Source organism: Cryptomeria japonica, chromosome 5 (assembly GCF_030272615.1).
Source record: "Cryptomeria japonica chromosome 5, Sugi_1.0, whole genome shotgun sequence".
Classification (NCBI taxonomy): Eukaryota; Viridiplantae; Streptophyta; class Pinopsida; order Cupressales; family Cupressaceae; genus Cryptomeria; species Cryptomeria japonica.
In genome coordinates this window covers 164279072-164302988 of record NC_081409.1, presented here as the reverse complement: position 1 = coordinate 164302988, position 23917 = coordinate 164279072, and the positions used below count along the sequence as shown (strand labels likewise).

At 38.0% G+C, this 23917-nt stretch overlaps 1 protein-coding gene across 1 annotated transcript in view; it reads left to right on the top strand.

Annotated features, from left to right (window-relative positions):
- LOC131072756 (uncharacterized) overlaps positions 1-12009 on the top strand; it is a 28082-nt gene extending 16073 nt beyond the window's left edge. Inside the window, exon 3 of the mRNA XM_059220448.1 lies at positions 11927-12009. Within this exon, the coding sequence (XP_059076431.1) occupies positions 11927-12009 (83 nt within the window). The remainder of the gene's footprint in view (positions 1-11926) is intronic.
- The last annotated feature ends 11908 nt before the right edge of the window (positions 12010-23917 follow it).

Here is a 23917-nt window from a genome sequence, read left to right as displayed (position 1 = left end):
TTGAATTTCACAAAGGCTTTAGACTTGTATTTCAAGAATGTGACCCACATCATTCTTGAGTAGTCATTAGTGAGAATCATGAAGTACCTATCACCCTGCACACTTCTAGTTTTCATAGGACCGCACAAATCAGTATGCACAAGATCAAGTAAGTTGTCAGCAATGAAAGATTTACCTTTAAAGGTTGAGGAAGACATTTTCCCCAATTGACACTCTTTGCACAAGGCATTGTCCGGTTTGCTTAGCACCGACAACCCTCTAACTGCCTTGATCTTACTAGCCTTCACAATGTTATCAAAGTTTACATGGCAGAGTCTCCTATGCGATATCCAACTATCATCAAACTTGGCCATAAGATGTGTACTTATATTTGCATTCAGATGAAATAGGTTACCTTTGGTCTGCATGCCGGTGGCCACCAATTCACCATCATTTCCTTTGATTCTGCAGACTCCATTCTTGAATTCTAGAGTGAGGCCACTATCATTCAGCTGGGCAACACTTAGAAGGTTGTGTCTGAGACCATCAACCCAGTACACATTGTCAGCACTACTCTTTCCATTCAAAGAGATGGACCCTTTGCCTTTGACCATGCATGGTGCATCATTGCCAAAGTGAACCACACCAGCATCATACTCCTCCAAGGATAGAAACTTGCTCCGGTCACCAATCATATGGTGAGAACAGCCAGTGTCAATGATCCACTCATTGGAATTATCAAACTGGGAGACAAGAGCCTTCTTGTCTGACACATCTTCTTTCACAGCAACAAACACAATATCTTTATTTTCTTCATCCTTTGATTCTTCATCTGTGACACCTTCATCAACTGCCACAAAACAATTTCTCCGGTTTCCTCCTTTGAATTTCCTGAACCTTTCTGGTTTGTCCTTGTTATCCCCATTAGGACAGTTTATAGCAATATGTCCTATCCAGTTACAAGAAAAGCATTTCAAAGGTAGCTTACCTTTGTATTTACCGGTTTCTTTAGGAAGCTTCCTAGCAAGGAGAGCTTCAAATGCCATCAGAATCTCCTCATCATTCATTTCTCTGCTCTGTCTAGGTTCACCACTAGTGCTAGCTTCTTTTACTTTTCTGGATGGTATAGCAGAGGCTTTAAATGTTGATTCAATCTTTTGAATACTACCACAAAACTATTTAGCTCATAAGCTTTCAACTTGGCTATGATGGAGTCCAAGGATACCTTAGTCTTGTCTATTGATCTCAACTCCTGAATAGCAGCAACCCTTATTGCATAGACTGGCAACAAGGATCTCAAGACTTTGCTTACCACAGTGGAATCTTCTATTTTACCACCTGCACTCTTGATTTCTCCAATAACTGTTTTGATTCTTATTCCATATTGCTGAATGGTCTCACCTTCAACCATCCGCATATCTTCAAACTTCCCTCTCGGGCTTTCTTCCTTAGCCTGTTTTACATGTTCATCACCACCATAGATATTTTCAAGAGCATCCCATACCTCTTTGGGATTTACCTTGTCTTGAACATCAATAAACTCAATGTCAGATAGACTACTCATAAGGGCTTCTATGACTTGCCCATTTTCTTGTATCTCTCTCTTTTGGTCATCGGTGAGAGTACCGGTAGGGACAACATAGACATTCTCAACATAACTCCAGTGTTGAGCACCCATGCTTCTGATGAATATCTTCATCCTATCTTTCCATATACCAAAATTTTCCCTGTTAAACTTTGGACCTTCCCTCTTCATCATTTGACTAGGATCTTACCTCAAGCGGTTAAGCTTAAAACACAGAGGACCTGGAGGACACTCTGATACCAATTGATAACTCAATGATGAGCAAATAGTACCAAACCGGTATTGAGAGGGGGGGTGAATCAGTACAACAAAATATAGTTTCTAAACCAGTTCAACAACAATTACTCTAAATGACTACCAAACAGTGACACCGGTTTGAAGCAGAGTAAAACCGGAAAAACCCAGAACAACTAAAACAATCATAAACCAGTTACTCACTTATCTTCCTACTCAACTCGAAACTACACTGCCATTTCACCCTTATGTATGAACAAGTAATCTATCATCACAACAGCTAGTTCAACATGTTTTACTGACAGGCATAAAACACAAAACCATCATATGCTTAACAGGTAACATCAAACCATCACAAGATGAAAGCATCACACATGACACACATATTTTTCATGTGGAAACCCAACTGGGAAAAACCATGGTGGGGATGAATACTCACAAGCTTGTTGTTGACCTCTTTGGAAGTCCGCTCTGTTAGGAGCCTTGTCCTGTTAAAGACAGATACAATAGGTTCTGTTAGAAACCGATCCTGTTAGGGATCACTCGGTTAAGGGATGGCTACAATACCCGGTTAAGGGTTAAACCTAGTTAAGGTTACCTTGTTAGAGGATTTCAAGAACTCAATAGCTAAAGGATCTCCAGAGCTCTATAGCTTCCTAGAACTCAATAACTTCAAGTTACCCTGTTAAGGGATTTGTATCAAGCCAGTTAAGGCTACCCTATTAAGGGATTTCACAACTGTTGAAGTGGTTAAAGATCAACAGGAATTACAATGATGTGGTAACAACACTCAATGCTAATGCAAATCCGTTTTGGCTCCTCTCCACCTTCTGCATATTCAATTTGCAGGTATCTCTTCTCTTCTTTGGTCTGGCAAGAATTACGTATCACTTCCCTAGGATACACACATACAACTTTTGCCAACAAATTTGGAAAGAAACATAACATCGATCTTATAGGAAACAAACAGGTCGGTAGCAAAAACCCTAAACCCTAAACCTGTTAGGTTAAGCAATTCAAATGGTTCAATCGTGACCATTGAATCATACTGCATTAAATGCAACAATCTTGAATCGATCTCAAGACATTGTCCATCATCCATTATCCACCAATTTCATGGCAGCTGATAACCCGTCACACGTTATCATCGTTTGACAAACTTTGCACATTCCCAAGGTAGATAGGGATAGTCTTCTTCATGCAAGAACCTTCATGCACATAGGGCTTATGTGGCAACATGATCTATTCTCCGTTATACTACTAACTCATCACACAAAGATCACCGATTGAGTCACACAGGCTTGAGGTACTCCAACCGAAAATCCCGAAGTGGAAACTGCCTACCAACCGGTAGTCACACAATGCTTCCATGTGCCGGTTCCCATAACTACATGCCGGTTCACCTTGACATGCCGGTTCATCTTGAACAAATATACCACTTCACTTTGGCATATATACCAGTTCATACATATGTTGGTTCTCTCTTCTCACAGATCACATGTGACGGTTCACATCATGTCACATATTGACATCAATGACAACATACAATATCATTATGTCTTCATACTAGTTCACATTATGCCAACAACTTCTTCCTTCTGTGATGAGGGAGCATCTTGAGCTTAAAAATATTTTTGCATCACCCAAAAGTATTTTTGTAATGGTGCAAAAGTAACCCAGCAAAGGGAAGAACTATGTTCCCTTGAGAACCAATTTCACAACATACATTCAAATATCTCCAACTAGTGAAACTAGTGAAGATATCTAATTAGAGAAATTGAAAGAGAAGACACAAAGAGTATTCAGTCTAAGTCTGAGTGTCTCATTCAAGGTCACTAGCACAACAGACAAATGTCTGTGTGGCGCATTGTAGTCTCATATGGACTGCAAATAGAAAAGACTTAGACACATGGAAACTCAACTCTGTGTTCTTTATATAACCTACAAAACCCAGTAGTTAGAAACGTGACAGCGAATAGAAGATAATAAATATAAATGGAAATGAATATAAATGAAATAAATAAAAAACAAGCAAACCCTCGTGCATTTGAATATTTCTAATAAAACTGCACACATGAAGAAGAGGAAAAATGTTGGGGGTTATGTTTAGAGACCTGCCTCAGTTCTGAAAAAGATAAATAGCTAGAATGATAAAATGATCAAATAGACAAGGGATGTGATAAATCCCAAGATGCTCAAAGATGAGATAGATAGAATGATAAAAATATATTATCAAAGAGGCTTGAGAAAGACAAGAGAGTTGCAAAAGATTATCGCGAGAGCTTGAGAGTGTTGTAGAAAACTAGAGACTATTATAGCAAGTGAGAGAGAGTCGAGAGAGATTGATTGAAGAACCAAGAGAGAGAGAGAAAGAGAGAGTTTGAATGGAGAGTGATGCTATGAAAATGGGATTAGTGGACAATAAAGAAATCATGTTAGTAAAATTTCAACCATAAGCATAACATGAAAATGAATCCATTTCAAAAGCATATCAAGAAAGATTAGTAACAAAGCAAATAGGAAAATAAAGAACTAGACAACTCTAATACTCCTCCCTATGCTTGATGATGTTGGCTCTTCCTTGTTCCTCTCCTCTCTAGGTCCCAAATGAGTGTAGCTCTTAGCTTTTAGTGCTATTCATGGATGCCATATGAAGATTAAAGATGGTTGTAAATGAAAAACAAATGCTTATGCAAGTGTAAAATGTTATCTATGAGAAAAATCTTAATTAATGCCTATGTGAATTTCACTATAATAATAATGCTCTAGTGCTCTCTCCTCTTTTTTTTTCTTGGGGAATAAGGTCCTTTTATAGGGAAAAATATTGATTGAATGGCTAAGATTGAGTGGGCTTGTGAAGAGTCAAGATTGATGAGTTCAGGATCCATGTGATGACTTTCAACCCAATCCCATGATGACAAGTGTCACTATGAGAGGCCTTGAGAGGAGAGGGAAGAAGCATTAAATGCTTGAGATGGCACGAGGGTTACCCAAGGAGGGTTTGGTTAGTCTTGAGTTAGTGGATAAAGTTTTTTATTTTATTTTAAAGCAAGCGCTTTTGACTAGATCTATGAACCAGTGAGATCACAAGGAGGGCCTCATCTTCAAATTGAGGGCCAAGGAATCATCTTTGAAGCACCCTATACATCTTGGGAGAACAACTGTCAATTTCCTAGCCAACGAACGGAGAACAATCGACCAACCAGCATCAGGGGGACCAAGAGGACGCTCCAAAATTATCAATCACTCACTCCTCGACGTGCACCAACAACGAACAACCTCTCCGGCCAAAGCAGACCCGTTGTCTTCCAAGTCAGCAGACCAGTGCAATGACGAATGGGAATGACAAGGGCAGAGAGGGGCCAAGCCCCATGCATTGAACTCATGACCTCCACTGGGGGAGGCTCGCAACACTGCCACTGCGCTATGGGGTGAACCCTAGTGGATAAAGCTTTTATCCAATGGATAACTCTTTTATCCAATGGATACAATCTTGTGCAAGAGTTAATGGAGATAACCATGGTCAAAACAATGAATGCTTGAAGAGACTCATGAGTTGAATTAGGGTTGAGTTAGAGAGAAAGTCTCTAACCATGTGAGGAGGTTGAGTTAACCATTAATGGTTATGTAAGAGCCATAAAGGCTTTGAAAGACTTTGGGGGTTAACTTGTTGAAAAATTAAAGCCTTTAATGCATTTGAAAGACTTTGAGGCTTTTTTGAGAAGTGACCTTTGTTTGGGAATCTGCAAATGATTAGAGAGGGGGATTAGGATAATTAAAAGGGGTTAGAAAAGTCTAGAAGGGGGTTAGAAGAGCAAGTGGGTGAGGATAAAAGGGGATTTTAATTAAAATAAAATTCATTTATTTCAACTAAAATTGTGCAACCTGCATTTGTAGGAGAATGCAAGTGGTAGGTTTTTAGAGATTTAAATAAATATTTATTTATTTAAATGTGAGAGAGATTAATTAAATAAATATTATTTATTTATTTATTTAATTGTCATAACATGGTTAAATGAATTAAATTAAATAAATTGAATAACTTATTTAATTAATAGGAGAAGAGGTTTAAGATGAATTAATTAAATATTAAATTAATTAATTGTTGATCGATGGTTAAATAATCAAATAAATACTAAGTATTCATTTAATTAAGTGGATAGATTTGGGTGTCTACAAAGAGAAAAGATGGATTTAAAAGAGAGAAGAGGAGGGAAAAGAGGGCTACCGAGCCGTTTCCACCAACCAAGGTAAGTGACAAGTGTTATAAGTGTAGAACCAACATTTAAACATTAAGATGTTGTAGGAGAATGCACAATGCGTGGATGTCCATGTGGCACACCAGTGCCCAGACAAATTACGCTAAAAAAAAGACGAGTGGCAAGAGAAACACATGGTTAACATAAAAAAGCTGAAAGATAGCTACTGAAAAGGTTACTTGAGCATCTTGAGAGGGAAAAGGATGATGAAAGGGTTGAAATGATCCTACCTAAAGGCTAGGGGAATGGACACTAAATTGGTTGCAAAAGTGTAGGTGGAATTACAAAGGGGTATGTAATTTTTGACTCTATATTTTGCCCCACTTTAGTGGGCTTATGAATCGACATGAATATGCACGCTAAAGGAAATATATTGAACATAAAATAAGCTCATGATGCCAAATGGACTATAGAGGAAGTAGACAAATCTTTGAACCGAAGAAGCATGCCCCTAGGCTAAAGACCTACAAAAAAAATGCATTAGATAGAAAAAAATCTGAACAAGACAAGGTTAGAAAGTGAAAATTCCCAAGACGATGGGGTTAGATCAAGATAAACATACATATTTATAGATAAGGACATGAATAGCACACACATGAAATCACTTAACAAGAAAACTAAAAATTTTGAGTCAGCAAAGTGAAAGAGACCTCGATATAAAAGATTGTCTCAATACAATGCGACATCCCCAAAATACAAGAAAATACACATAGAGAAATTCTAAAAAAGAGAGAAGAATGCAAGGATCAATTGCCTCAAGGAAGAATGAACACAAAAGTTAGAGAAGCAATCGATGTCGAAGAGATAGTACATGACCCAAACACTAGCTTGCTCTATAGCTAGTGATCACATACATGGTAATGTTTAAAAAGATATATCACAATCTAGCAAGTCATGTTATGCTAGGTGATCAAAGATTAGTAGCACCAACCTCTCTATGAAGGAAAACCACTACCAAAATATAAGTAGAACCAACCTTGCTACAAAGGAAAGCCACTACCGATGAGATAAATAGATGCTATTTTGGACAAACCTCACTATGGGGGGAGGCCACTATATATAAGATCAATTTTGATAAGAGCCACAAAGGGCAAAGATAGATGTTTGCCACATTAGGTGACAAAAAGATAGTCACTGTAGCGGGCGAGAGATAGACATGTACCTCTGTGGGTGAAAAAGAGATATGATAAAAATGCATAAATAAATGGAATGTGTAAAATAACAAGATAGAGGTAGACCTCAATATCACTTGTTGTGCAAAGAAGAAGAATAAGGTGCATCAATAGATGAGAAATTAATGACACCCAATTGATGAAGTTGTTGTATCTTGTCCGTCAAGGCCTTATATTCACTTGTAGAATGGACAAGCACTTGATGGTATGCATAGAAAGAATGTTTTTCTTTATTATCCTTATGAAAATTCTTATGTGTAGGAGGAGGAAGAGAAACCAAGTGGGTTTTAAGAAGCCACAAAAAAAAATCTCTTGATCATATAAAGGGTGAGGATCAAGAAGCAACCCTTTCTCTTAGGGAGAAGAGTTTGACTGCTCACAACAAGAAGAAGACATAGGAACATTAGAGAATGAAGGGGATGAAGACAAAGGAGAAGCTTTGTAACCTAAACCCACTGTAAAAGTGTGTAATTTAGATTCCAAAGGGACCTGAACTCCTTGACCTATGCGCCCAAGACTGTTTCCTTTGTATCCATACTTGGAAGTAATCTTGAATCCTGTACCATAATGTGAATGCAACTCCTCCAAAGGACGAGGATCACCTTTAATAGTATAGCCAATGGTGTTGACACGGTCTTGTGATATAGAAGAATAATCATCTTTGATAGGGGTGTGAATGGTACTTTTTGAAATTTAAGGCGGATAGGGTTGAATTTGTATTCTCCAATGAAGGAACTTGTAAAATATAAGGAACCCCAATCATCACCAAAAAATATATTTGATTGAGAAGAGGACTAGAGTTAGGACTTTCTATTTTAGGAGGATCTTATTTAGGGATAACTTTCTCATGGGTTTCCTCTTTAGGAGGGTCCATGTGAATAGTTATCGACATATTAGAAAATAAAGATGGAATATAGTTCTTAAAAGTAGGTGTAACCAAGGCATGACTAGTTGCTGCAATTTGGCCTAAGTGCATAGCTTCGGGATCAACCTTGATTGTAACTACTCGATTGTTAGCAACAAACTTAATAGAACCATGAAGGGTAGAAATAACTGCTCATAAAACATGAATCCGAGGTCTACCCAAGAGAAGATTATACGATAAAGGTCCTGGCATAACATGCACCAAGGTTGGAATAGTAACTGGTCCAATCTTTATAGGAAAAGTAATAGTGCCCAATGTGGTTTACCAGTATTATCAAAACCACAAATGAACATAGAAGATGTTGAAAGAGAATTCAAATCCACTTTGATTTTGGGCAATAGGTCTAGACTACAAACATTGAGTGTTGAGTCAGTATCAATGTGAGTTTGTCTAATATCGACACCATTAACATAAATAATTATCATTAATAGATTTGCTAGATTTCAAACTTCAAGAGGTAGGATTTCATGTGGATAGAATGTAATATTAGATGAATTTGCATGAATATGATCCATTAATGCATTTACATCTAGAGTTCTAGTAGAAGAAGCCAATAAGATCTTTTGAAGAGCTTACTGAAGCATACCATGATAAACTAGAGTAGTCTAAGAAAAATTCCAAAGTGAGATCTTAGCGAGAGTAACATGAAGTTTCTCAATAAGATTGTAATCACTAGTGTATGCGGGAAAAGCGGGTTGATAAATCTCAATATGTGAAAATATTGTCAAAGACTTGTCCACACACACACACAGGACTTCTTGGTGCAAGCTATGGAGTAACGAAGTATTTCTCAGCTTCCCAAGGTGGGTCCCATGGTTCTCTATCTCACAATGTCCCTCAAACCAATGTTTTTGCTCTCAGATCACTGAGCAAAATGGTTTAGGTATGGCAAATGCAAGAACGAGGGATGTTTTGATAAATTCTAGAATGAAATGGATCCTAAGCTATGCATGATTCTAGAAATGCAATAAACTAGATGATAAGATGACGAGGTTAGTATGAATACTATCATAACATGATATATTTAGTCTATGATTGAGCTAAATGATAAAGAAAGTATTCTAAACATGTATATTTAGACTAATTTCTATTTTAAAGAGAGGCTAAATGATGAACATAAAAAATGATATAAGAAAGCTTGAATGTATTTGAGCATAAGCGTGATACTACAAATTTGGAGGATGATCAAAATGGAGGAATGAGACCTCTATTTATAGCAAAAATAGGGCAATGGATGGTCAGGATTGAATGGTTTAATCAAGGGTTGAGTTTGAAAGTTGGGGATCCATGTTTGTAATTGGCACCAATGAAATGGTGACAAGTGTCAACATAGGGTTGGGTTGAGAGAAAGGGTTGGAGGCATTAAATGCCCGAGAAGACCTTATGGTTATCTAGAGATAAGGGTTAAGCTTAAGTTAGGTTTACCCAATGGATTAAGAGTTAATCCAAGGATAAACCTTTGTGCAAATGATTAAGAGATAATCATGGTCAAAGCATTAAAGGCTTGATGAGACCCTTGGGTTGGGTGAAGGTTGAGTTAAAACAAATTCTTTAACCATGTAAGAGGGTTTGAGTTAACCATTAATGGTTATTGAAGACTTTGGGGAATTAAGTGGTTGAAGGCTTGAAGCCTTTAATGGTTATCAAAGACTTTGGGGAATTAAGTGGTTGAAGGCTTGAAGCCTTTAATGGTTATCAAAGACTTTGAGGTTTTGAGAAGTGACCTCCCCTTTGCTTAGGGATGTGACAAAGTTTAGAATGATGGGTTAGGCTAATTAGAAGCGATTAGAAGATTCTAGAAGGGATTAGAAAGGGGTTTAGGAAGGCAAGTGGGAGATGTAGGATTTTGCAAGTGGATGGAGGGATAATAGGATTTAATTGAAATAAAGTAATTTAATTCAATTTGGTTGCAATTTGGGAAAATTAAATAAATTAGATTTATTCAATTTAGGATAACTATTTAATTAAATTTGAATTTAATTAAAAGTGGATATGGGGGATTTAATTGAATAAAATGATTTATTCATTAAATGGGTATAGTGAATTTTATTTAAATAAATTGAGTAATTTACTTAATAAAATAGAAGAATGCGGGTAATTTAATTAAATTGGATTTAATTAAATAGAGAAATGAACGTAAAATATTCATTTAGGAATATGGTCATTTTTATACGTCTACATTTTGCCCCTCTTTGAAGTGACGTGTGTGCACATGTTATTTCAAAGAAAATGATGTGTTTTTGTGATTTATGATCAAATGCAATTTTTGTGTCGCTCTTATGATTTGCAAGTCGTGCCCCGGATTTGATTTGATGGTGATGCCCCAGATTTGATATTTGATGGTGATGCCCCAGATTTGATATTTGATGGTGCCCCAGATTTGATATTTGATGGTGATGCCCCCTCGAGAGATGAATCAATATTTTGAAATTTTTTTTGATTTAATTTGATGAGTTGCGTATGATGTGTATGATTTTGTTTATGTGACATGTGTGCAAATTGATTCATCTCCCGATAATTTACAAATGTTATGGTATAGGGAAGACCACAACCATATTACAGGTCCATTTGGCTAACCCTAATTTCATTTTCCTCCTATAAAAGGGGAAAAGGGCTTGAATTAGATTCATTTATTCATTGTTGACTTTGGAGAAAGAGAATTTGGTCTGCAGAGAAAATGCCTATTCCGTATTATAGACACCGTTTCGAGCGCGTTTGGAGGTACCGAAGACCTGCAGTGTATGGACCACCAGTAAGTCAACATTTTTGACCCTCTTTTGATTTTTGATTTGGTCGTTTTTAGTCATTTTTGGATTTTTAAAGTTCGGTTTTAGCATTTTAGCGCGTCTAAGGCATAGATTAGCGCATACAAAGTGTTAAGTAGCGCATCAAGTCGATTTACAGGGTCGCGTCTGAAACAAACAGGGTAGCGCATAGGCAATATAGGTTAGCGCATAGACACAGAATAGAGCATAGCGATAGGTGGGTAGCGCTTTAGGTCAGCAGGTTAGCGCGTAGGGTAGACCTAGCACATAGGGGTCATAGGGGTTTGCATGGGTAAGGGGGTTTAGCGCGTAGGGTTAACCTAGCGCATAGGGTCAAACAGGTAGCGCCCAGGAGGTATAGATTAGCACGTTTGCGGAGTTTAGCACATAGAGTGGGTTAGGTGGCGCATGGGGGAAAAAAATTAGCGCATAGGGTAAATAGAGTAGCGCGTAGGAAAGACAGCCTAGCGCGTGGGGGGTTTTTAGTGCATTGGGAGTCTTTTTTAGCGCATCTAGAAAAATTTTGCAAGATGAGGTGATTTGTAAATGTTTTTGTGTCGTGCTGTCATAATTTTATGGATTTGTCCAATATGAGTGTCGATATAACTTGTTTTGATTTGCGATATTGCAAGTTATGTATAGATATCAATGTGTTGTGTTGATCAAAATATGATTTATTTGCGTGCTCTATTTCAAGTTCAATGTGTGAAGCCTGATTTGTGTGACAAGCTGATATGGGTTGGAAACTTGAGTTGTTTTACAAGCTGATATGGGTGGGAAACTTGAGTTGTTTTACAAGTTTATGTGATTTTGGAGACTTGAGTTGTGTTACAAGTTTTGATATGGTTTTTGAGAATTTGAGTTATTTTACAAGTTGATATGAAATGATAGGATTTTGAACTTGATGTAGATGAGTAAATTGTTTCATGTTGTTGATGTGAGTTTGATTTTGATATCGTTGTTTTGATGTGGAAACTGATATTAGATTTGTTTTGCTTGTTTGACAGGAGCAATTGGGTGTGGTCCAGTTGCGGGAGAGATTTCTGAGACTGTGGACATTGATACCGCGGTTGTCGCAGGTCGACCTTGATATCATCGAGAGATGTGGGTTGACTTCCCTCTTGGATATGCCTCGGTTCACTGTGAACCGGGGGCTACTGACAACACTTGCAGAGAGGTGGCACAGCGACACGAACACCTTTCATTTTGCTATTGGAGAGATGACAGTCACACCAGAGGACTGTTACAGGATCCCGTGCATTCCTGTAGTAGGTGCACTACTACCGTATTGTAAGGAAGTTAAGTAGCGGAAACAACTTCCTACACTAACCTTGAGAGGAGGGTAATGCAAAACTTTTTCAGATCATTACAACAGTTATAGAAAATGGAAATAGATATAATAGGATTCATACCACAACACAATGATTTACGTTTGGAAAACCCTTTCGGGAGAAAAACCCCACCCTCCAAAAGCAGCTCAATATTTTATTCAGCAATCAAAAACAGATTACAACATACTTGCAGAGCAAGCTCTTCGCAGGAGTACCACTAATCAGAGATTCAGAGGCAACTCAATAGCCATAGGACTCTTACACACAACCTCTATCTCACACAACTTTACCGAATGCTTATCTAGCCAACCAGAAGCTTATCTAGCCAACCAGAAGCTTCAGGGAGAGTTTCGCACCATTTCGTGCTCAAATGAAAACTTACTATAAATAGTAACCTCGCATAAATGCAAGGTTGAGACACCATTTTTCCCAACACGTATGAGTAGTCGGAGGAGGGTGGGACAGAGGCACTGTGTCACATTTTCCATGATGATACAGTCTGTGGCTATGAGATCCCGTGGCAGGAGTTCCTAGACCTGGATTACGCACCACTGCCATCCGTACTAGCAGAGTTCATTGGTGGATTATTTTGTCATGATCGCAGGTCAAAGGGATTTTCTGTGGGATGGGGGTTGGTATTGGAGGAGATGGTTACACAGGGTCAGAGGTTTTCATGGGAGTCAGCTATGCTGGCCCATCTATACAGGGGCCTGCATGAGGTGGTTTTAATTAAATTACCCGCATTCCTCTATTTTATTAAGTAAATTACTCAATTTATTTAAATAAAATTCACTATACCCATTTAATGAATAAATCATTTTATTCAATTAAATTCCCCATATCCACTTTTAATTAAATTCAAATTTAATTAAATAGTTATCCTAAATTGAATAAATCTAATTTATTTAATTTCCCCAAATTGCAACCAAATTGAATTAAATTACTTTATATCAATTAAATCCTATTATCCCTCCATCCACTTGCAAAATCCTACATCTCCCACTTGCCTTCCTAAACCCCTTTCTAATCCCTTCTAGAATCTTCTAATCACTTCTAATTAGCCTAACCCATCATTCTAAACTTTGTCACATCCCTAAGCAAAGGGGAGGTCACTTCTCAAAACCTCAAAGTCTTTGATAACCATTAAAGGCTTCAAGCCTTCAACCGCTTAATTCCTCAAAGTCTTTGATAACCATTAAAGGCTTCAAGCCTTCAACCACTTAATTCCCCAAAGTCTTCAATAACCATTAATGGTTAACTCAAACCCTCTTACATGGTTAAAGAATTTGTTTTAACTCAACCTTCACCCAACCCAAGGGTCTCATCAAGCCTTTAATGCTTTGACCATGATTATCTCTTAATCATTTGCACAAAGGTTTATCCTTGGATTAACTCTTAATCCATTGGGTAAACCTAACTTAAGCTTAACCCTTATTTCTAGATAACCATAAGGTCTTCTCGAGCATTTAATGCCTCCAACCCCTTCTCTCAACCCAACCCTATGTTGACACTTGTCACCATTTCATTGGTGCCAATTACAAACATGGATCCCCAACTTTCAAACTCAACCCTTGATTAAACCATTCAATCCTGACCATCCATTGCCCTATTTTTGCTATAAATAGAGCTCTTATTCCTTCATTTTGATCATCCTCCAAAGTTGTAGTATCACACTTATGCTCAAATACATTCAAGCTTTCTTATATCATTTTTTATGTTCATCATTTAGCCTTTCTTTAAAATAGAAATTAGTCTAAATATACATGTTTAGAATACTTTCTTTATCATTTAGCTCAATCATAGACTAAATATATCATGTTAGGATAGTATTCATACTAACCTCGTCATCTTATTATCTAGTTTATTGCATTTCTAGAATCATGCATAGCTTAGGATGCATTTCATTCTAGAATTTATCAAAACATCCCTCGTTCTTGCATTTGTCATCCCTAAACCATTTTGCTCAGTGATCTGAGAGCAAAAACATTGGTTTGAGGGACATTGTGAGATAGAGAACCATGGGACCCACCTTGGGAAGCTAAGTAATACTTCGTTACTCCATAGCTTGCACCAAGAAGTCCTGTGTGTGTGTGTGGACAAGTCTTTGACAATATTTTCACATATTGAGATTTATCAACCCGTTTTTCCCGCATACATTTCTGGCGCCCACCGTGGGGCCCGACCCCATATATCAAATCGGTTTTTGAAACTAACTACTTTTGCAGGCACGCGGGAAAAATGAATTAGCGCGTTCAGTTCACTATTTAGCGCATCCAGTAAACAACATAGTGCATCCAGTCCACTGTTCAGCGCGTGAAGTCCATCATCTAGCGCGTGAAGTCCATCATCTAGCACGTGAAGTTCATATATTAGCACATCAAATCACTAATTTTCCTGTAGGTCTCAGCGCGAGAGAAAAACAAAGCAGCGCTTTCGACGCACAAAGTAGCGCATCCGAAAAATAGTGTAGCGCATTAAGACATTATTTTAGCGCATTTAGGTTATATTGTAGCGCGTAGAGTCCTTTCTGTAGTGCATCGCAGACAAAAGGCAAAAATTAAAATTGTAACCGAGTTTAAAGTTAGACTTGTTGAAGTCCACAAAATCCTATGTTTTTCTAACTACTGTGATGGATATTTTGCAGGATTTCTGACATCTTATTGCAGGGAGGAGCTTAGTGTTATTTTTAGAATTATAAATTGTTTAAATTTTACTAGCTTGTTCAAGTTAGCTAAAATTTAAAGTCTTTTTAATTCTTGTTAAATAAAATTGAACTCACCTTATTTGGGCTTTAAAACGAACCACAAAAACAATCTTTTCTTGCTTTTCCTAGGAAGACAAAATTTTCATTTTGGGCTTTAAAAAGAACAAGTAAATTTTTCAGTTTTGCAAACAAAGGTGTTTAAAAAGAACTTCACCATCCTTTGGTGCATAAAAGGATTCACTTCAAATTTTTGCAAAGTAAAAAAATCACACATGTCCAAAGTCATTTGCAACTAAAGAGGGAAGATCTTCCCCCTTTTTTTTTTATCGATTTCTTTTGTTGACAAAACATCGAATTTACTTTGTTGACCAATTCTTTTTCATAGATCAGAAAATAAACACCATGTTTTCGTGGAGCAACATCTCCATATAGATTTTAGCAAATCACTGAATTGAAAGGCTAAAAAGAACTAACTGATTGCTTTGTCTCGAAAGTGGAAGGAATATGCTCTCCCCTTAACTAGGTGATCAAAAATCCAGACCACTCTTACAACTTTCTGTACTTCAAGCATTTACATCTTTTAGCAGGTCTGCCTTCCCGAGGAGTTGGAATCAACTCTTAAAGCTATTTATGGCCGGTGTGAAGGGAATGACCTAAGTGGAGAATGACTTTGATGCCAAGAATTCCAACCCACTATAATCAAATGTGGAAAGTGATGAAAGTCCTTTTCAACGGTTGCGCGTAGCGATTAGCCTTCCCCCGGTATCCTCGTGATACGTAAAGCCTTTGTTCTAAAGGTTGGGAAGCCTCCTGAGGGAGTTTATCACTGACGGTCAAATGGGAAGCTTGATTACGAGCCATAGAAATAGAAGCTTTGAACTGAGTCAGTAACCAGACATTTATAACATCATAGTGCAAGGGTGGGGAAGAATCCGCCCCCAAGATTACTCACCATATATCTCCCAAGATAACTACTCAATTGTGAAGCGATTCACTTTGAGTTAATTTCTAGCAAAAGGCAAAAAAATGGGCGCCCTCTAGGGGGTGACACAACTGTTTGAGCTGACGGAGTATCGAGACTAATGGGCTATGATGTTATTTATGACCCTTCACTAAAAAGTCTTTCTGAAGTGTATTATTCGTATCCAAACTTGTTAAAACACCGGAGATTTGAACACATCCCCACAAAACATACACTTTTTGTTGGATTAGGCAAAATGTTTATACTTTTTGTGCCGTGCTTGCATTTATTACTTCATAAAATCATCCATCAAACTTGAAAAATTCACAACAAAAATTCAAAATTCATAAAAAAAAAATCAACCAAAGGAAAAATCAGGGCAGTTTAGCGCATAAGAGAAACTTCTTAGCGCATGAGGTACTTCTATTAGTGCATCTAAACATCAAGTTAGCACGTCGGTTCCAAACAGTAGCATTTTATCCCAAGTCAAATCAGTGTCGAAACATTTAGCGCATCAAAAAAATAGTCTAGCGCGTGGAAGTCAAAAATTAGCGCATAAAGTTCAACAATTAGCGTGTGACAGGCCCAGGATAGTGCATAGCTTTTTCAACAGCTAGAAAATAATTTTTTAAATAGTCAAAACTTTAGCGCGTGTCTGGGGGCAGCCTAGCGCGTGTGGTTATTATTTTAGCGGATAAAGGCATTTCAGTAGCGCATGTAATCTCTGTTCTAGCGCGTGATCAAAAACAGAAAAATAGAGGGCACAACCGGGAAGAATTTTAAAATTTTCAAAAACATTTTCAGAAACCTTTTTCCATCAACATCATTTTTCATCAAAACAGAGTGACAAAAACAAACCATTAAAACTATTTCTTGAGCTAAATTTGTGTCGAAATAAACGTTGTCAAAATCTTAAATGAATAGCGCGATAAAATATGTCTCTCTTATCATAATCCAAAAACCTCATCATCAGTATCAACAGAATCTTTTACCATCCTATGAATTTTTTTTATCTCAAAACACTTGTTTAAAATTTTCAAATTGTCAAATCAAGTTTCCATATCGGGAGGCTTTTATCCATATCATTTGACACGCTTTGTCCTGAAGGGGCATCTAAACCTTCACTTTGATAAGAGTAAGATTTGAAATTTTCAAAAACAAGAATCAACTGAATCTAAACAAATCAAAGGAAACCATTGATCACTCATGCATGACTAATCCCCATATTTTGAGAAGAAAGAACCTTTATCGTAACATCACGTTGAAGAAACAACAACCTAGTTTTTCCAAATTCATCAAGAGAAATAAGTTTTTATACATCAATCGTCAACTCTTCAAATCTCATCGGGTATTCCTTCATCACATCAAATGGTATATCCAAAATAAATCCAACGAATTTGACAAAGAACCCTTGAAGACAAGAGCCTATTGTCAAAAATTTGCTTTTAATCAAATCATAAACCGCGGAGGAAAGATCAATCCAACATTCTTTCTCGACGAGTGCATCACTTATAACACATCTTGACCAGAACCACCCACCCTGAGAAACACATCGAAGAGGATTTTGTCCCCTTCGTCACCGAAAGTTTTTACTAAAATGCCTGTTACTCGCTCTCAAAGAAACCAACAAAGTGAGACACACGCAGAATCAAGTATGAATCGAAGATTGTCAAATCTTTTTGAAGTTCCACACTCGGAAGAGCCTGAAATTACTAAAGCACTTCTTCAGGAATGTCAGGAAAACCCTTAATTCCAAAAACTTGTCGAAAGGCTTATGGAAAATGACAAAGAAAAGTATCTGCTCATGCTCACAAGTAAAGGCGTTAAACTTCTCGAAGATTTAGACACAAACATATTTCAAACTGGGTCTCGACAATATGCATATCAAGAACAACAACGAGAAGAAGAAATTCACATACCTGAGCAACATATTCTAGAACAACGTATACCAGAAATGCGTATACCTGAGCTCAAAAATCTAGAACAAAACATACCATTTACCACACCTTTTCAGCTACGAACAAATACAAGGGAAGAACTTTTCCCTCGGCAAGCTAATGCACCTTTGGTTGCTCTTACTCAACAAATGTAAATGTTGCAAAGACAAATACAAGATATGCAAAAAGGGACAACAGTGCGGTACTCTTTAAACGAAATCTGTCCTTATCCATTTGACAGAAGATTGAACATGGTACCTTTTCCTCCAAACTCAGATGTTCCCAAATTTGATAAATATGATGGGAAAAGTGATCCCCGGGATCATGTTCGAGAATTTTGCACCATGAGTCTTGAATTTGCTCATGATGACACCTATCTAATGAGGTTATTCCCAAGAAGCCTGGGAGGACAAACAATGGAATGGTTATCCAAAATTACACCACCTGTCAGATCATTTGATGAATTGGTTAATAAATTCATAACCCAATATTCCTATAACATCCAACATGCCATAACCATGCTAGATGTCTGTAATACCAAACAAAAGAACAATGAAACATTCATGATATTCCTTCAACGCTGGCGACGTATGGTATCACGATATCCTCGAGATATTCCTGAAAAGGAGAAAATGAAAATCTTCATCGATAACTTAAATGGTGAAATGAGTTACAGACTAAAACTTCAATGCATACCATCTTTCGCTAAATTGATTTAAAATGGCATTCAAGTAGAGGAAGCATGTGTCAAAAAGGGAACACTCAAATTCTACAAGGAAGGAACAAACTCATCAAATTACAATAATCAGAACAACACCAACCTTGACAAATCTCGATTTTGGACTCAAAACAAAAACGAAGGCAACAATGAATCATATGATCCCAAATCTAAGCAACCAGTGCTTGCATTATCCAGAAATCCTCAAAATACAAAAAATCCTAAAAATGCTAATCCCAATGCTAACACATATGCACCAAACATTGATGAAGGACAACTCAACACAAACAACACCAACAATACTCAAAACAAAAACATGAATCCAGGACCTAACAACAATTCACGCAACAACATGAACAATTTCCAAAAGCGTATCTTCACACCACTGGGACAATCATTAGAATCAACATTCAGAGAACTTTTGGCAAACAAGATTCTTTCTTTACCTCCGATCAGCAACTATGAACCCCCAATCAAACCACCTTGGTGGAATGATTCACATTATTGTGATTTCCATCGTAACAAGGGTCATAGAATGAACGATTGCATGAGATTGAAACACCTGGTACAGGACATGATTGATCGAGGTGACTTAACGGTGGATGGTCTCAAAACAAATGGTGATCACAAAGCCTTCAAAAATCCTCTCCCAAATTACAACAAAGATGGAGCATCAACCTCGGATGATACTGGTGGAGCTCGTATCAATCACATCTACAACAAAACCATCAACCACATATCAACTGAAGATCATCAAGTAAATGTCATCACCATTCGAGATCGGCATGATCATGAATCTGTCAACATAACAACCCGAACTCAGAAATATGTCTTGAAAGGACATACTGCACCTGCAAATACCACATCAAAAATCCAATATGACTTGGTTAGTCAACTACGCAAAACTCCGGCTCAAATATCTATACTAGAATTGTTGAAACTATCACCAAAGCACAAAGACATATTGGAACAAGTGCTATTGGAAACAAATGTACCTCAAAATCTGGATACAGACAGATTTCAAGCCATGGTCGCCCATATGACAGGACCTCATAACCTCACCTTCTCAGAGCATGACAATACTTCCTTAAGCCATCCGCATAATACTCCTCTCCATATTGAAGTCATTGTTTGCAAACACCGAGTAAAAAGAGTCTTAATAGATGGAGGAGCCGGACTTAATATATGTACTTTAAAGCTTATCCGTGCATTAGGCTTCTCCGAAGAGTCTATTAATCCCTGAAAGAAGATTACCATAAAAGCATATGATGATGAGGAAAGGTCCTCTAAAGGAACTGTGATATTACCTATTCAAGTGGGACTAGTGCAAAAGGATATTATATGTCAAGTCTTAGACATAGATCTCACCTACAATATTTTGTTAGGATGACCCTGGATACAAGAAATGCAAGCAGTACCTTCTACGTATCACCAGTGTGTCAAATTTCCTTATGATGGACAAGAAATCTCCATCTCAGCTGATCATAATCCATTTCAACATTGCAATGCAATGGGGGCAGCCCAAGACAGTTTGGTTCCTCATAATAGAGAAAAGCAGCGATCCTTGACATCAGATTTACAAATAGCAAAGCCCAACTCCTTATTTGGAGACTTCAAGCAGAAAATGCAAATCAAAGACCAAGGCATGGGAGAATACTCTTTGGAGCCTTTATGTTTGGCCAAATTGCCAACATCACCTAGATTGCATGGTTTGCCTACTACATCAACACATCTGGCCATTCAGCCCATCACCAAATTTGATGGTACCTTCATCCAATTGGGTACTCTAGCACATGAATCAGAAGACAAGGACGTTCTTAGCTGGTTATACAAAGATGAGGAAGAAGATAATAGAGTAGCTGCTCTGGTCATTGTTCTACCGACACACCTGTATGGAAAAGGATACTTAATCATGAAGCAAATGGGATATGATGGTAAAGGACCTATTGGGAAACGCAAAGAAGGAGTCACTGAACCTATAGATCTTCCTTCACAACCTAGTAAAAACAAAGCAGGATTGGGTTCTAAGCTCACGTTCCTATTGAAAAAGCCACCCAGAACAACTACAAAACCTCAATGGAAGGTAAAGAAGAAGTACAAAGAAGAATCCTGGTAGGAAGCACTCTTTGAATTAGTAGAAACAATCCGCAAGGCATGGGAATGTCAAGATCAAAAGTTACATCAGGGAAAGATTCTAAGTCATAAGAAGGCCATATCTACGGTAGTAGCTCATATTCCAACACCAATATCTCAAGAACAAATCATATCATTTCTAGATACCATTATTCCTCCCTGAGGAAGCACAGTCTATGAACAAATCCAGAAAGTAGAAGATGGATCTGACACAAAATCAACAAAAACTATCAAAATGGTATCCATCATCAAAGGTTTGTTTTCACCATACAACATACCTGTTTACAGCACTGATAGAATCTAGGATGATGCCTCTGAGACAGATTCCAATGAATTTGAATGAGGTACCTGCTCCAATACTACTACAAATATCCCGGATGTGTAGCGTCCTAAAATTGCGACACTTGCAATTTTGACCGCATTTGGGTCTTCACGATGGCGACGCAACACTGAACCTGAATGGAGACCCCGAAACTTGTCCACGACATCAAAAACTGCATTTTTTCCAGCACCCTGCCTGATCCCTCCTTGCACCCTACTGTCCTGGGAAGTGGGACCAGAGCGCCTAGCGCCCTGGTCCCCTAGGACCATGGTGCCCAGCGCCCTGGTCCCTGGCCCTATTTTGGGCCTGGTCTCTTTTGGGACCTCGGGTCTTTTTGTTTGCAAAATTGGAAAATAACATTTCCTGGTCGGCCTAAGGTCGGAAAAATCAGTCTATCAACCCTAATTGACAAGTATATAAACTACATTTCCTCTCCCATTTTGGGAAGAGATAAAAAAAAAGGTGGAAGCAATATTCAAACATTCAAGCATTCAAGCATTCAAGCATTCCTTCAAGCAATTGATCATTTGAAGTCTCCATTCAAGGCTAAGTGTTGCATTCAAAGACAAGGATTCAACCATTGAAGAGGAGATCACATACCACATACAACATACAACATACAACATACAACATACAACAACATCTACACCTTCGCATGTAAGAATACAAACATTCTTACAACAAGGTACTAGTACTTGTTTCACATTACAGTCATTTACATTTACAGCATTTCTCATTTCTTGGTTAATTCCAAAACCGGGGTTTGACCTAAGGGAAAACCCCTAATCCCTAACCCCCCAATCGTCTTCGCTTTTCTGTGTGTAGGTTGCAGGTACGCGGCTGAAATTGAAGATCTGGAATCCTTGTGCAGGGACGAATAGATCCCCCTTCGTTTCACGGATTTTTCGGAGGACCGTGTGCACGTCGAGCGCCATTGTCCCGACAACTTTCACTCAAATTTGCAGGACAACGCCGTCTCAACATTTTACTGCTAATTACAGGTCCGCAGCTTCATCCTATATCCCTATCTCAGTTTATAAGCGAATCTTTCTCACTTTCTATGTCTTCCTAGCTTAATCATTCTATCCACATTCTTTACAAAAGAGGGTGGCCTTGCTGTCTTAACCCTTGAAACTCATTTAGAATCCAATCTTGCATTGCGTGGGATTGGATCTTGTGGGTTTCAACCCCTCTTTTGAATGTAAAGTCTCCCCTAAAGTGAAAACCGTCAAGCCTAGTAACCTCCCTTCTCTCTCCTTGGAGTTGGAAGAGGGGAGAGCAACTAGGGTTCGATTTTTCGCTTTACAGGATGATACTGATTCTATATCCCTTTCTCAAGAAGAACATAACGCAGAAGATAGACCTCTTGAATTTGGACCACAAAATATCTATGACACCAAGGAAAGCGAACAGAAACATTATGAACAAGTCTATGTGGAAGATGATACCATTGAAGACCTCGATGAAACCTTGGACTTCTTTAAAACCAAGAACAATCACAATGAACACTCTGTCCTAACGCTTATAGTAGCTGAACTTGATCCACCCAACGATTCCTTACTGCTTGTCTTTCCTAACCTCATCGACTGAGATGAACCTGAAATCTATGATATACCAATTTTCCCCAATGATGAATCTATTAGCCATTACCTATGTACCGTAAATCCAGACTAGGCTCTACCAGTGAACAAAATAACGATGTTTGTCAATCCGGGAGTGCCAAGTCTCTCAGTCACAAAAATAAACCAAATAAAGGATTTGATGCTGAAAACCAGTCAATGGCAGCTCTAGATCACAAAAAAGTAAAAATAAAGGACGCATCTGAAGGTGAAAACCTTTTTAAGGCACCTGATGATGGGAGACTTGACACTCTTCCTGAACACTTTCATGAGTGATCACCCATATTGATTGAGCCCACTCAATCAATCAATATTGGTACCACAGAAGCAGCCAGAAACATACACCTTGCAGAATCTCTGACAGAGGAAGAAAGATCGACATTCATCATCTTCTTTAAAGAACAACAAATTAACTTTGCTTGGTCCTATGCTGATATGCCCAGAGTAGATCCACACTTAATCATCCATCACTTGTCCATTTCTTTAGAATTTAAACCAGTCAAACAAAAGCTAAGAAAGATGAATCCATAGGTGGCACTCATGGTTAAAACTAAACTGAAGAAACTATTAGATGTCGGCTTCATCCGACCCATTGACTATGCAGAATGGATTTCCAACATCGTTCCAGTATCAAAACCAGATGGTAGTATCAGAATATGCACTGACTTCAGGGACGTCAACAAAGCTTGTCCAAAAGATGACTTTCCTCTGCCCAGTATCGACATCATTGTAGATCTCACAGCAGGCCATGCAATGCTCTCACTAATGGATGGTTTCTTAGGCTATAATCAAATCAAAATAGCTCTCGAAGATCAAGATAAAACAACATTCACCTGTCCTTGGGGAACGTACTATTGGAATGTTATGCCTTTTGGCTTAAAGAATGCAGGGGCCACTTATCAAAGAGCAATGACAACAATATTCCATGACATGATGCACACATTTATGGAAGACTATGTGGATGATTTACTAGCTAAATCCTTCACCAAAGCCAAACATCTCGGCATCCTAACAAAGATCTTTGATCGATTGGAGAAATTCCAAGTCAGGCTCAACCCTAAGAAGTGTGTCTTCGAGGTTACATCAGGCAAGTTACTAGGCTACATAGTCTCAGCTAAAGGTATTGAAGTTGATCCAGCAAAGATACAAGCCATTATGGACATGCCACCACCAAAGAATATAAGTCAACTCAGATCTCTACAGGGATGACTTCAATCAATCAGGCGATTCATCACTCAACTAGCAGATAAAAGTCTACCATTTAACCATTTGC